A 12,260-nucleotide genomic window follows, 5' to 3' on the forward strand; every position below is an offset into this window, starting at 1 on the left:
GCCTTTTCCAGCTGGAAACTGAAGTTTGTAAACTATTTTATAGAGACATGTATTGCTGTGTCTCTTAGGTTCATGTGAATAAAGGATTGCTGACACCAAACAAAATCACACACACAAAAAATGTGATGTGATGTAAAATCACAGATGTTCTCTATGGACTTTGCTGTGGGAGAGGGAACAAGATTATGACGTGACACAAATGTCCGTTTTCACGTTTTCTGCCTAATAACGAGATAAAGAGACAAGCATATTCTCACAATATCCTAAACTTGAGGTGGCAAAGAATTTGTGAGGTGAGCCTTTTGTTGAGTGGCTAAAATGTGTTTTTTTTTTTTTTTTTTTTGTGTCCTCACATGTTTTCAGTGAGTATAAGGCTCTATGTCTCAATCGGGTTCTTGGTGCAGGAGATCCTGTGTCAGGGTCTCACACTACCACAGTTTAAAAAATGCTGAACTACACACATCTTATTTTTAACATCATGAAATCGCAAAAGCCCGAATTTATCATTTGTCTCAGAAAAAGGACATTTCTTTAACCTTTTAAAATACTTTTTACACTGAAATGTCTCACTAATGAATACAAATAAAACAGAGTTCTAATTGTAGAAAACAAAATAAGAAAAAGCTTAACCAGAAAGGCCAGGATTCAAACTATCAACCATGTGTTTTCTCTACTGTCGCCTGTCAACCTTGTGCTTTAGCCAATCAGACGGCCTGTTGTTGCTCCACATTCCTCTGTGCTGAAAAAGTTGCTTTAAGCCGACAAGAGTTCATTTTCAGACACTTATGTTTGTGTTTTTGTTCGTTATCAATCCACCAGAGGTCCCAAAGATGACAAATGGGGCCTGTCAGGGCGACGCCAGTCATAACAACACATGCACACACACACACACACACACGTGCACGCACACACACACGCACACACACACACGCACACACACGCACACACATACACACACACACACACACACTTTTCAGGTATTTAGCTTATCCACAGCAGCTTACAATGACTGATGCACATACACATTTTGTATGATTTACGTGTGTGTGTGTGTGTGTCTGTCCGTGTGTGTGTGTGTGTGTGTAGCAGTGGGGTGGGAAAGCTTGGGGTCGTGGATAACAAGTCAGACACAGAAACACAATGAGTGCGGCTGTAATCTGTCTTCTTATCCACACACACACACGCACACACACACACACACACACACACACACACAAACACAGGTGTTTTTTACTCTGCAGAACAAGCCTGATTTCAACTTTTTTTATAATTTAAAAAAACACTTGCACCTAAAGTCTGAATAAACCACAGTGAAACTTCATCTTCAAAGGCTGTTGAAATTGAGTGGCTAAGGGCATTTTCATATCCACTATATGGCTGCTGTATTTTGTCTAAATTATGTTGCCACCAGGTGGCAGTATGCACCTGGTTTGTTTGCAAGTTAAAAAAACGAAGAAGAAAAGTTTACTTTGCATTCAAAGCATGTCTTTATATGGACTGTCTTCTGGTTTAGGCTATCCAGGAAATAAGAATATATTGTTTGGCCACTAGAGGGCAAAATTTAGCTTACTTCTCACTTGATTTATCGCGTCAGTAAAAAGTGTGACAGACGTTTTACAGTATACAAACTCTGAATCTGTTCCAATACATACATTAGTGGACACCAGGGTTAACAGACAGCTGCTTCCGTCCATTAGATGCCAGGTTGCAGGTGACGTCTGTGAATTTTTGGTTGCAAAGTCTTGGCACATGGCAGTGAGCAAACTGTAAGATCGGGAGTTCAGATTCTTAAGGGTAACGTCATTACTGGTTGCCTCTTAAATGAATCAGAATCAGAATCAGAATCAATGAATCAATCATTCACAAAACCTAAATATTATGGCTGGTTGCAGTACATGTTATAAGCCCTGCCCCCACCATTCTCACAGATTAAACATAGCCTACACTAAGAAAAAAAAATAGAAGTACAACATTAGAACATACGCTTGTTATTCGGTGTTTCATCAATGAAAAACTTATTTTTTAAGGAAATAGAGTTACACTAGTAAACCATCCATCCATCCATCCGACCATTTGCGGGGGTAGCAGCTTGAGGAGAGCAGCCCAGACTTACTAACAAGCGTATATAACCCTGCGATTGTGCAGCAAATGCCGGGCAAAACTGACGATGAGCCGCTTTTGGAGGTGGAGCGCGAATATCAGTGATATCAAATATCAAACTTGAAACTAATTTCACTGAAACCGTCACTTTACTTCCGGTTAAAAGTCCAATCAGTGACGATCCTTGTTTGACAGCATGTACCTACCTTTTCCGTTGCAGTTAATGTTGTTGTGTTAATATCATGTTTTCTGCTTTTGGGGGTGTGTTTCAGTTAATGTCATTGTGTTCTAGTTATTGTTGTGTTTCAGTTAATGTCATTGTGTTTCAGTCATTGTTGTGTTTCAGTTAATGTCATTGTGTTTTAGTTATTGTTGTGTTTCAGTTAATGTCATTGTGTTTCAGTTATTGTTGTGTTTCAGTTAATGTCATTGGGTTTCAGTTATTGTTGTGTTTCAGTTAATGTTGTGTTTCAGTTAATGTCATTGTGTTTTAGTTATTGTTGTGTTTCAGTTAATGTCATTGTGTTTCAGTTATTGTTGTGTTTCAGTTAATGTTGTGTTTCAGTTAATGTCATAGTGTTTCAGTTATTGTTGTGTTTCAGTTATTGTTGTGTTTCAGTAAATGTTGTGTTTCAGTTAATGTCATTGTGTTTTGGTTATTGTTGTGTTTCAGTTAATGTCATTGTGTTTCAGTTATTGTTGGGTTTCAGTTAATGTTGTGTTTCAGTTAATGTTATTGTGTTTCAGTTATTGTTGTGTTTCAGTTAATGTCATTGTGTTTCAGTTATTGTTGTGTTTCAGTTAATGTCATTGTGTTTTAGTTATTGTTGTGTTTCAGTTAATGTCATTGTGTTTCAGTTATTGTCATTGTGTTTCAGTTATTGTTGTGTTTCAGTTATTGTTGTGTTTCAGTTAATGTCATTGTGTTTTAGTTAATGTTGTGTTTCAGTTAATGTCATTGTGTTTTAGTTATTGTTGTGTTTCAGTTAATGTTGTGTTTCAGTTAATGTCATTGTGTTTTAGTTATCGTTGTGTTTCAGTTAATGTTGTGTTTCAGCTAATGTCATTGTGTTTTAGTTATTGTTGTGTTTCAGTTAATGTTGTGTTTCAGTTAATGTCATTGTGTTTTAGTTATTGTTGTGTTTCAGTTAATGTTGTGTTTCAGTTAATGTCATTGTGTTTCAGTTAATGTCATTGTGTTTTAGGTATTGTTGTGTTTCAGTTAATGTCATTGTGTTTTAGTTATTGTTGTATTTCAGTTAATGTTGTGTTTTAGTTTATATCTTGTTGGTGATTTGCACTTCAGAGCCACTGTAACCAAGACATAAATAGTCTAGTTTAGCTTAAAGTTAGTTTTATTTGTTTTGCTTTAACCAGGACAAAACATTTAATAACATGTTATGTTTAAAATTGTAATTGTTATGTAATGTTACATGATTTGTTTTTCCATTTGTGTCTTTGAATACAGAAACAACAACACAACAGCTGAGTATGTTTACATGTTTGTTTTTCACTATAGCAAGAAAACAACAGGAACACAAACAGCTAAAAACTCAGTTGTTTTTGCTTGACATTTACACAAAGTTCAACACGTGACTCCTGGTCCTCTGAACACACTCTACTTAGTCTCAATAAACATCATTTGAACTGAACTGAAGTGAGTCTGGAAGAAAAGAAGGGGGCAACAAATTAGAGCGAGAAAAGAGAAACGAACAGTCAGCGAGAAATAAAAGAGGGAAAAGAGTTGGAGGATGGAGAAGAAAGGACAGAGAGAGAGAGAGAGAGACTGTAGGAGATAAGGGAGGGTAAGTGGGAGGGAGGAGAGAGAGAGAGAGAGAGAGAGAGAGAGAGAGAGAGAGAGAGAGATGCTCAGCAGCAGCTTCGGTAGTTTTGGCTCTGGTGAAGCGCAGGACGCAACGATCTGTCCCGGCTTTCCCTCGATGGTTCACCGCAGCCCGAAGGAGGGAAAAACCTTCCACCGCTGTCCGGAAGTCAGCACCCAGGAGCCGCACACACACTGACAGCAGTAAGCCTCTTCTGCGCTCCGCTCCACCAACACTTCCACTTTTTAAACCACAAAAGAAAGAAAAAGAAACGCATCATCATCATCATCATCCCGGGAAACTCCGCGGCGTCTCATCAACCGCTGCCTCTGTACGGCCACGGACCACGCGCCGGACCTCCGGTCTGACCAGCATCCGGACCATGTCATTATTTATTTAAAATAACTTAAAGATTTATATTTTACATCGTAAAACTAACACGAAACGTATGCGCGCTTTTTCTACCAATCGTCTTTATTTGTTTTACCTTCTTTTTTACCGTCTGTGTGCGTAAAATCCGACCCCGACACAGCGGAGTTTATTCACGTGGAATCACAGTCACATTACGACTTTATACTACCAGACTGAGACTTTAGGTTCTTTTAAATAAAGTTTTTTAAAAGAAGAATGATTTCAAAAATCACAGATAAGTTGAATGATTCTAAGAAAATACTCTAAGATAAGCTTTTTAATGAAATGACTGATGCTTTGATGTTTATTTTTCAGCTTTAATGAGAGACTATAGAATATAGTGCAGCTGGAGATGAATATCATCATCACGTGTCTGCTTATAAATCAGAAATAACCTGTTAATTTTTGTTTTTCGTTAGTAGAAAAATACTTTAATTTTGTGGTGTAGTCGTGAGAAGCACCTGCGTCACAGCTCCTATCTGTTTGTTAGAGTTAAAAGAATGGAAACATCTGTTAATGTTTTTAAAATGATTTTAGGGGTCAATTGTTGTCCAAATAAATATTTTTATTCATCCTCTTAAATTTGCAAATTTACCTTTTTACTATTTACCATTAAAAATACATTTAATGTGTGAATTAATTGAATTTGAAGTGAAACTGAGGCAGTGATTTGGAGATTAGTGGAACGATTTAGGTCAGGACAAAGCCACAAGACTGAAATATTCTGCAATATTTACACCATCACTGTAAACAAGTAAATAAATGCAAATAAATGAAAGAGCCTCAAAACTGAGGCTGTAATGTGAGACATTATCTTCATTAGTAAATCAAAATAATGTAAATTTAAAGTAAAACATAAAAAAATTTGTGCAAACTGTGATTTTGTGTGCGTGTGTGTCTGTTTCTGTAAACTCTGTGTTTGACTCTCTGTGTTTGACTCGTGACCCTGTGTCTCTTTTTGTGTTTGTGTGGTGATGCTGATGATTGACACCTCTCCCTCTCTGATGTTTCCTGCAGGCAGTGGCTCGGACAGATATGTTGAAGCCGGGAGAACCAAGCGGCTCGGCCTTCCTTAAGGTGGACCCGTCCTATCTGCAGCACTGGCAGCAACTTTTCCCTCAGACGCAGCTCAAGGTTCCTCTGGTTCCACCACCTCCACCTCAGCTGTCTCAGCCTGACCGCCTCTCCATCTCCATGGACAGCCTGCACCCATCCCGCCTTCACAGTCACCTCCTGGCCTCCACACACTGCACCTCCTCTTCTTCTTCCTCTTCTACGTCCTCCTCAGCAGCTTCTTCTTCAGCAGCAGCCGCAGCAGCTCTCACTCCATCCTCCTCTATCTCCATCTCTGCCTCCGGTGGGCTCTCTCTTCTGCCTGTGCCCCAGCAGATCGCACTCTTTGGACAGGCCTTGGCCCCAGTGTGTGCTGGGCCTGGAGGTCCTGGAGGAGGAGGAGGAGGACCAGGAGGAGGTGGAGGAGGAGATCTGGTGGTCGTTGTCCCCCCAGAAAATCAGCAGGGTCATCATCACAACCCAGTGGCAGCAGTGGGGCTCCTCCATCAGGCCAAAGAGCAGAGCTGTGGTGGGGTGGGGGTGGTGTCGTCCAGCGTGAAGAGCAGCAGTGGGGGAAGCGGAGGAGGCGGAGGAGGGGAGGACAGCGGGAAAGGAGCGACAGCGAGGTTCAAGCTCACGTCGGAGGAGCTGGACTACTACCTGTATGGACAACAAAGGATGGAAATCATCCCACTGAGCAACCACACAGGAGAGCTCAACAACCGTACGTACACACACACACACACACACACACACACTCTCTCTCACACAGACACACACCTGTTGATTTGCTTTCTTTTGAAGTGACAGGAAATTAATCTGACCTGTGCAGATATTGCGTTTACTTGCATGTTGATTACGTGATGTTCACTCTCGATTAAATCACAATCAGTGTGTGGTTGTGGTGACCTTTGACCTCTTCAGTTTTATTAACTTCTGCAATAATCCTGGATGACTTTGCAGAGTCGGTTGTCGTTAAAGATTCCAGATATTCAATTATAATTTACACTCATTTATTGTGAGCGAATGAGTGTGTGTGTGTGTGTGTGTGTGTGTGTGCGCAGTGAAATTATTCAACTCAAATTAGTGTCCTATAATTTAAAAAAAGTAATAATATAGGTTTAATAATTGCGCAACAAAAGTTATTTATATTATATATTTATATAATATAATTTATATTAATATTTTATGTTTAGTATTGTTATCATTCAACATGACATTATTTTAAATATGGGTTCAAGTTCAAGTATGTATTAGTTTCACGCCTCAACAGCTTCAACACAACAATGAGCTGAATTAATTACATGAATAAGTCCATTATAAATTATTAGTTTATTGATCATTTAAACAGATTATTTCCACAATAAAACACATACATTAAAAGCAGTTTCACAATAAAATTAAAACAAAAGGGAAAAAATGTGTTTATGTATTTGAGATTAAAATGAGTGTGTGAGGCATTACAGCTGCTTTGACAGCTGTTGTGCTGGTCAGTATGAGTGGGGGTCAGGGGTCAGAGGTCAGTTCATACATGTATCTGACTTCAGTGTATTTTTTTATTTTAATGGCAATAAGTGTTGTTGCACCTGTTTGACTGTAGTCATTCGGTTATTCGTTTCTTTGGTGATTTATTTAAATTTTTTGGGGATTAATAATATTTTCGTAGTTAATGATTCATATTTGTCATCCTCCAATCAGCATGTTTGATTCATTGCATACAGCTTTATCTTTAGGAGAAATTTTAAATTTTAAATGTAAATCTAATCTTCTTTTCTATTTCCTTTTATTTGCATATCTTCCTTCAAACGTTAAGTTATGGTGTTAAAAGATTTTCTACAGTATTTTATGTAATTTACAATTAATATATGAACTCAGTTTGAGATCAAAACTCTTCAAACTGACTGACCGTGACACCAACTGATATGCGCAACTTTTATGCATGAATGCGCCCTGTCGATAACACACACACACGCGCGCGCGCACACGCACTGCGGCCCGTCTGTCCGGTGTCGGGCTCGTGAGTCTATGACCATCTGACACGTGCAGCCGCTCCGTCCGCACGTGCACGGAGACCAAAAAAGTCAAATGTCAGGTTCCAGAAAGATTTAAGACGGATTTTTTTTTTAAAGTCTCTTTAATATTCACGCCATCATATGTTTTTACCCGCATCTGTTTTTATTTACGAAGTATTTGATTATTGATTACTTTTTGATTACTCTGTTGTTTACTTGTAAAACAACAATATAGTCATAATTATAACAATAATAATAATAATAATTTAATTTTACTCTCATCGTAATTAATGAACTGATAAGATCATCTTTATGTTATTTTTTCTGCGTCATTTTCATTGCGTTTTATTGTATACGTTTCTGACAAACTGTGGCTCGCGCTGCGCAAACAGATTGAACTTCACGAATTAGGAATAATGTAAGAAAGAGAAATAATGTTTCCTGTTGTGTCTTATTTTCAACATCAGAAAATCTTCTCGCCGTTCAGACTCAATGATCGATTAGTTATTGTTTTGGGTTTTTTTTTGTCCCTGCTTGGCGTCATCATCATGTTGGATGTTAACATAACAGGTTCCGAAACTTCAGACTTCGTCACCGCTCTCTCTCTCTCTCTCTCTTTCCCTCCCTCTCTCTCTCGCTGTATTCCGCGGTGATAAAACGGACCATCAGCAGTAATCTGCGTCGATACGCGCCGGCAGGGCCGATGAGGGATGGAGGGACAAGCGGGAATTAATTGCCGTATATAGTTTTGTGTTTGTGGCGGAGAGAGAGAGAGAGAGACGGAGAAAGGGAGTGTGCGTGTGTGCGTGTGTGTGTGTGTGTTGGGGGGTTGGAGTGGCTGGGGGTCGATCAATCGGCCACGGCCCGCTATTTATCATCCCAAGTTCCCAACACGGCCGTATTGAGGTCTCTGGTGTGTGTGTGTGTGTGTGTGTATGTGTGTCGGGATTGGGGGTGGATAAAGCAGTCTCACACATGTCATTGTCAGACCCCATTATTAATTAAACACTGATTGTGATAATAATAATAATAATAATAATAATATGTGCTCTGTCAGTGTGTGTCAGTGCTGATGATGTATTTATATTATGATATATTTACACACTTACATGTTTAGTAACAGTGAGTTCAGAGTCGACTGTTTCAGACTTTTCTTGAAATGTAGACACTGATTTTTTTAAAGGCTGAATAAGACGTTGCTCTTTATGACTAAAATCCTGCAAAATATATTACGACAAAGCAACACAACATTAGGGATGCCAGCTCTTAAATTATATACTGTAAATGATTGTACATTTTATGTGTGTGTATGTGGGTCAGTTTATTTCACTTTTGTAACTTATGTTTATTCATTTGACTACATTTCTGCTCTGATGTGGATTCAAACCATGCTTTATGAAATATGTAGAGCAGAGACTGAGACACTCAACACTACATTTCCCATGAAGCAACTGGACAAGATCTCTTCATCAAGCTGTTAAAGTGCCACATTTTTAAAACCTGCACTTTGTGCCTCAGCTTTAAAGCCCAAGAGAATTAGCTAATAAGAATGTGTTATTATATTATTAATGATTTACACACTGTAAATCATTAAAAGTTTGTTGACATGGTGGAACAAACACACACAGCTTCTTAGTTTGTGACGCTGCTGGAGAATTTCGGACGATGTAAATACAGTTTACGGCAACGTCTTACCCATGCAGTCATTGCTGAACAATACAATCACAAATATTATCAGATTATTCGATAATGATTTTTGCACCTGTGTGAAAGTTAAAGATGTTATATGTTAAACCTAAGTAACATGCATCTGTATGTCAGAATAGACTATTGCCTGGGTTTAATTGAAGTTATTGTCTAATGGAGACAACATATTGAACAATGTGTTCTTCATGTTGACTTGATGCAGCTTTATTGTCTGTTTTACCTCTCTCTCACACACACACACACACACTGAATGTAAGATAGATAGATACTTTATTAAACCCAAAGGAAATTCAAGATAATATAATAATATATTAATTGATTATAACGCTCAGTTCTGTTTTTGTTATGCAAAAATGACTTTACCCTTGCAGTCAACAAACATTTAAATATTTTAACATCCACAAATTATTCCTTAATCCTATGCTTGTTTCAGATGTTTAGTCAATGTTGTTTTTATAGGATTTTTAATTGTTTACAATAATTATAGAAAGATTGACATCATCAATTTAATAAATAACAGAGGAAAAATATAGGAATTATCATGTAAAAATGTGGTATTGACTTTTATCCTGAATATTTGGTGAAGTTGATGCACAGCAATCCAGCATAAAAAGTATAAGTAATATTTTTATTTCTTTTTTATAGTTAGAACTAATTTAAAGTCTAATGTTTTGGTTCCAACAATAAAATATACAACACGAGGAGATCAGACAGCTGCAATCTGTTCTGCTCTGATAAGATCAATTCTTCCAGTTTACATCTGGAGTTAATGTCAGCTGGCAGTTTTACTGTGATTTAATAAAGTCAGCCACACACGCGCACACACACACACACACACACGCACACACACACGCACACACACACACACGCACACACACTCACACGCACGGCTGTTTTCTGTCACTAATCCATGTCAAATTATTTCAGATTATTATTATTTGAGTTGTTTTTACTTTTGAAAATGAAATGACAATTTAAATCTTCGTTTGCCAAACAATTCAAGATTCTGCTGATCACCTTGTTTTTGTTTGTCTGTTTGAATCATAGATTAGGGGAGAAAATCATGTGCAGCTCTTCATGTTTTTCAGTTGTCTCCACCCGGTTCTTTTTTACTTGGTTTTGATAATGGATTTGTTTGATAGAGTTTTTGATATAATTGTGTAAAATTGTGTCAGTACGTACTAGAAATGATTTGACGGTTTGAGGTGAAACCACTTCATGTAAATATAATATGTCTGCTCCACAAGAAAACTGTACAGGTGTGTAAAATAATTATACATAATAAATGCTTTATTTACTAGGCACCTTTATCACAAATAGAGAAAAATAAAGCAATGTCAAACAAACAAAAGCAACAATTAAAAATGCAAAGTAATGGCAAAACAACACAAATTTGGAAAAGAAAGAGATGTGCTTAGAATTGTGGGAGAGAGTTCCGTGGACGAGGAGCTACGCAGCTAAAGGCTCTGCTCTGTGGTGTATTATGTGTTGTGAGGAGGACGGAGGACTCAATGTCCATGTTTTACACAAGACCGTGTGAGAAGTGTGCAGGTGTGACATTATGAGGAGCCAGTGCTGATGTTAGTGGACAGGGTGATGTGATTCATGGAAGGGGTCCGGTGATGATTTGAGCAGCTGCATTCTGGACCAGTTGCTGTTTATGGAGGAGGATAATTTGTAGACCAATAAGGAGAGAGTTACAATATTCAATACAGGAGGTGATGAGGGTGTTAACTAGGATGGCAGTGCTGGAGAGTGTGATGTTACATAGGTGGAAGTATGCAGAGCAAGTCATGTTATTAAAGTGGGTTTGAACTCATAATTAGAAATGTTCCAGTTTTGTCTGGCTGGATGTTAAACTAATGAGCATATCCTCAGTTTGCTGCTTTGGTGTTGAGGAACATTCTAGTAGAACCAGGATTTGACATCAAGAAGGCAGTTGGATAGGGAAGGTGGTGGGAGGGCGGAGTTGGGAGGTGGACAGATGGCGCTGGGTGTCATCTGCATAACAATGAAAACAAATACACAATGAGAGGAAAGTGTTGAGCGACACCTTTTCTATCAATTGTGTGACACAATCTCAATCAGACTCTTGTTGATGACTGGATTATGGCACCGAAAACAGAGGCTAAAACATGGTGTTAATGTTTTCTCCCTTTTACATCTGTGTTTGGCCTCCTCCTGTTGGTTAGCTGCTAAATGCTGGTCCATATTTACCTTCTGCTCTGCTGGTGGCTGTACGGATGCTCTCTCATAGCTTTACCAGAGCCCTTCCTGATCAAAACTGACACTGAATCAGGTAGAAAAATATGCAGCGCAATCGAGGTAAAAACCTAAAAAGCTTTGGAGAGATTTGTTTGCTTTGTGTTTAAAGAGCAAAGCTGCTGCCTCGCTGTGTGGTCTGACCTCACAGCTGTGCTGAAGACAAACACAGCCATTAACATCTATCAGCTTTATGAAGTGTGATGGTTTTTGTTGAGGATAAAATGCAGGAGTTTGTTTCTGAACCTCAAGCTTCTTGGTGTTTGCTGCTTGTAATGGCATCTGAGTCAGAACAAGAAACACATTCTTTTCACTCTGACACTAAATCACAGGATTAGAGTCTGATAAGTGCAAATGTAAAAAATGGAAAGTGGCACTTCAGAGGCTCCAAGCACAAGGATTAATGTCGCTGGTGTGTTTATGAAGCAGACTCACACCTGACTTTTTAAAAATAGACACGTCTGAAGAGATAAAAACATTTGTCACCAAAAAGAAAAGCCCCGCATCAGCAAGTGTAGAGAGAATTGCCCTGCAGAGCTTTTAAATGGAAATGTTGTCTGTCTGTCGGTGATCAGAGGCAGAGCGGAGCTGTCTAAACACTGGCGATGGATGTAACAGAATACTGAGTTTGAATGATAGGCAGTGAGCGCGCTACAGCGAGTTCACAGCCAGTTCATCAGCCTGAAAGAGAGGAAGAGGAGAAGATACTGGTTCAGTGAAGGGAAGAAGATGTGTGCCGCTGTGCTGTACAACCACTGTGTTAACCATGGTGTTAACAGGTAGCATCACAGTGACCCTAAAAAGAAACAACACTAATATTAGTATTACCAGTAAAACAAATATAATTGACTACTTTATCACAAGCTAATGTACATATTAAAAACAACATTAT

General features: G+C 38.5%; 1 protein-coding gene across 2 annotated transcripts in view; it reads left to right on the top strand.

Moving 5' to 3' along the window:
- The first annotated feature begins 3,910 nt into the window (after positions 1-3,910).
- The window catches only part of prdm6 (PR domain containing 6), a 64,181-nt gene continuing 55,831 nt past the window's right edge, over positions 3,911-12,260 (top strand). The window contains exons 1-2 of one of the 2 annotated variants that reach the window (XM_058636493.1): positions 3,911-4,126; positions 5,352-6,111. In XM_058636493.1, the coding sequence (XP_058492476.1) occupies positions 5,370-6,111 (742 nt within the window). In that variant the 5' untranslated portion in view covers positions 3,911-4,126; positions 5,352-5,369. The remainder of the gene's footprint in view (positions 4,127-5,351; positions 6,112-12,260) is intronic. The other variant, XM_058636492.1, reaches the window with a different exon arrangement.

The sequence above is a fragment of the Solea solea genome, chromosome 8 (assembly GCF_958295425.1).
Source record: "Solea solea chromosome 8, fSolSol10.1, whole genome shotgun sequence".
In the NCBI taxonomy this organism is placed as follows: domain Eukaryota; kingdom Metazoa; phylum Chordata; class Actinopteri; order Pleuronectiformes; family Soleidae; genus Solea; species Solea solea.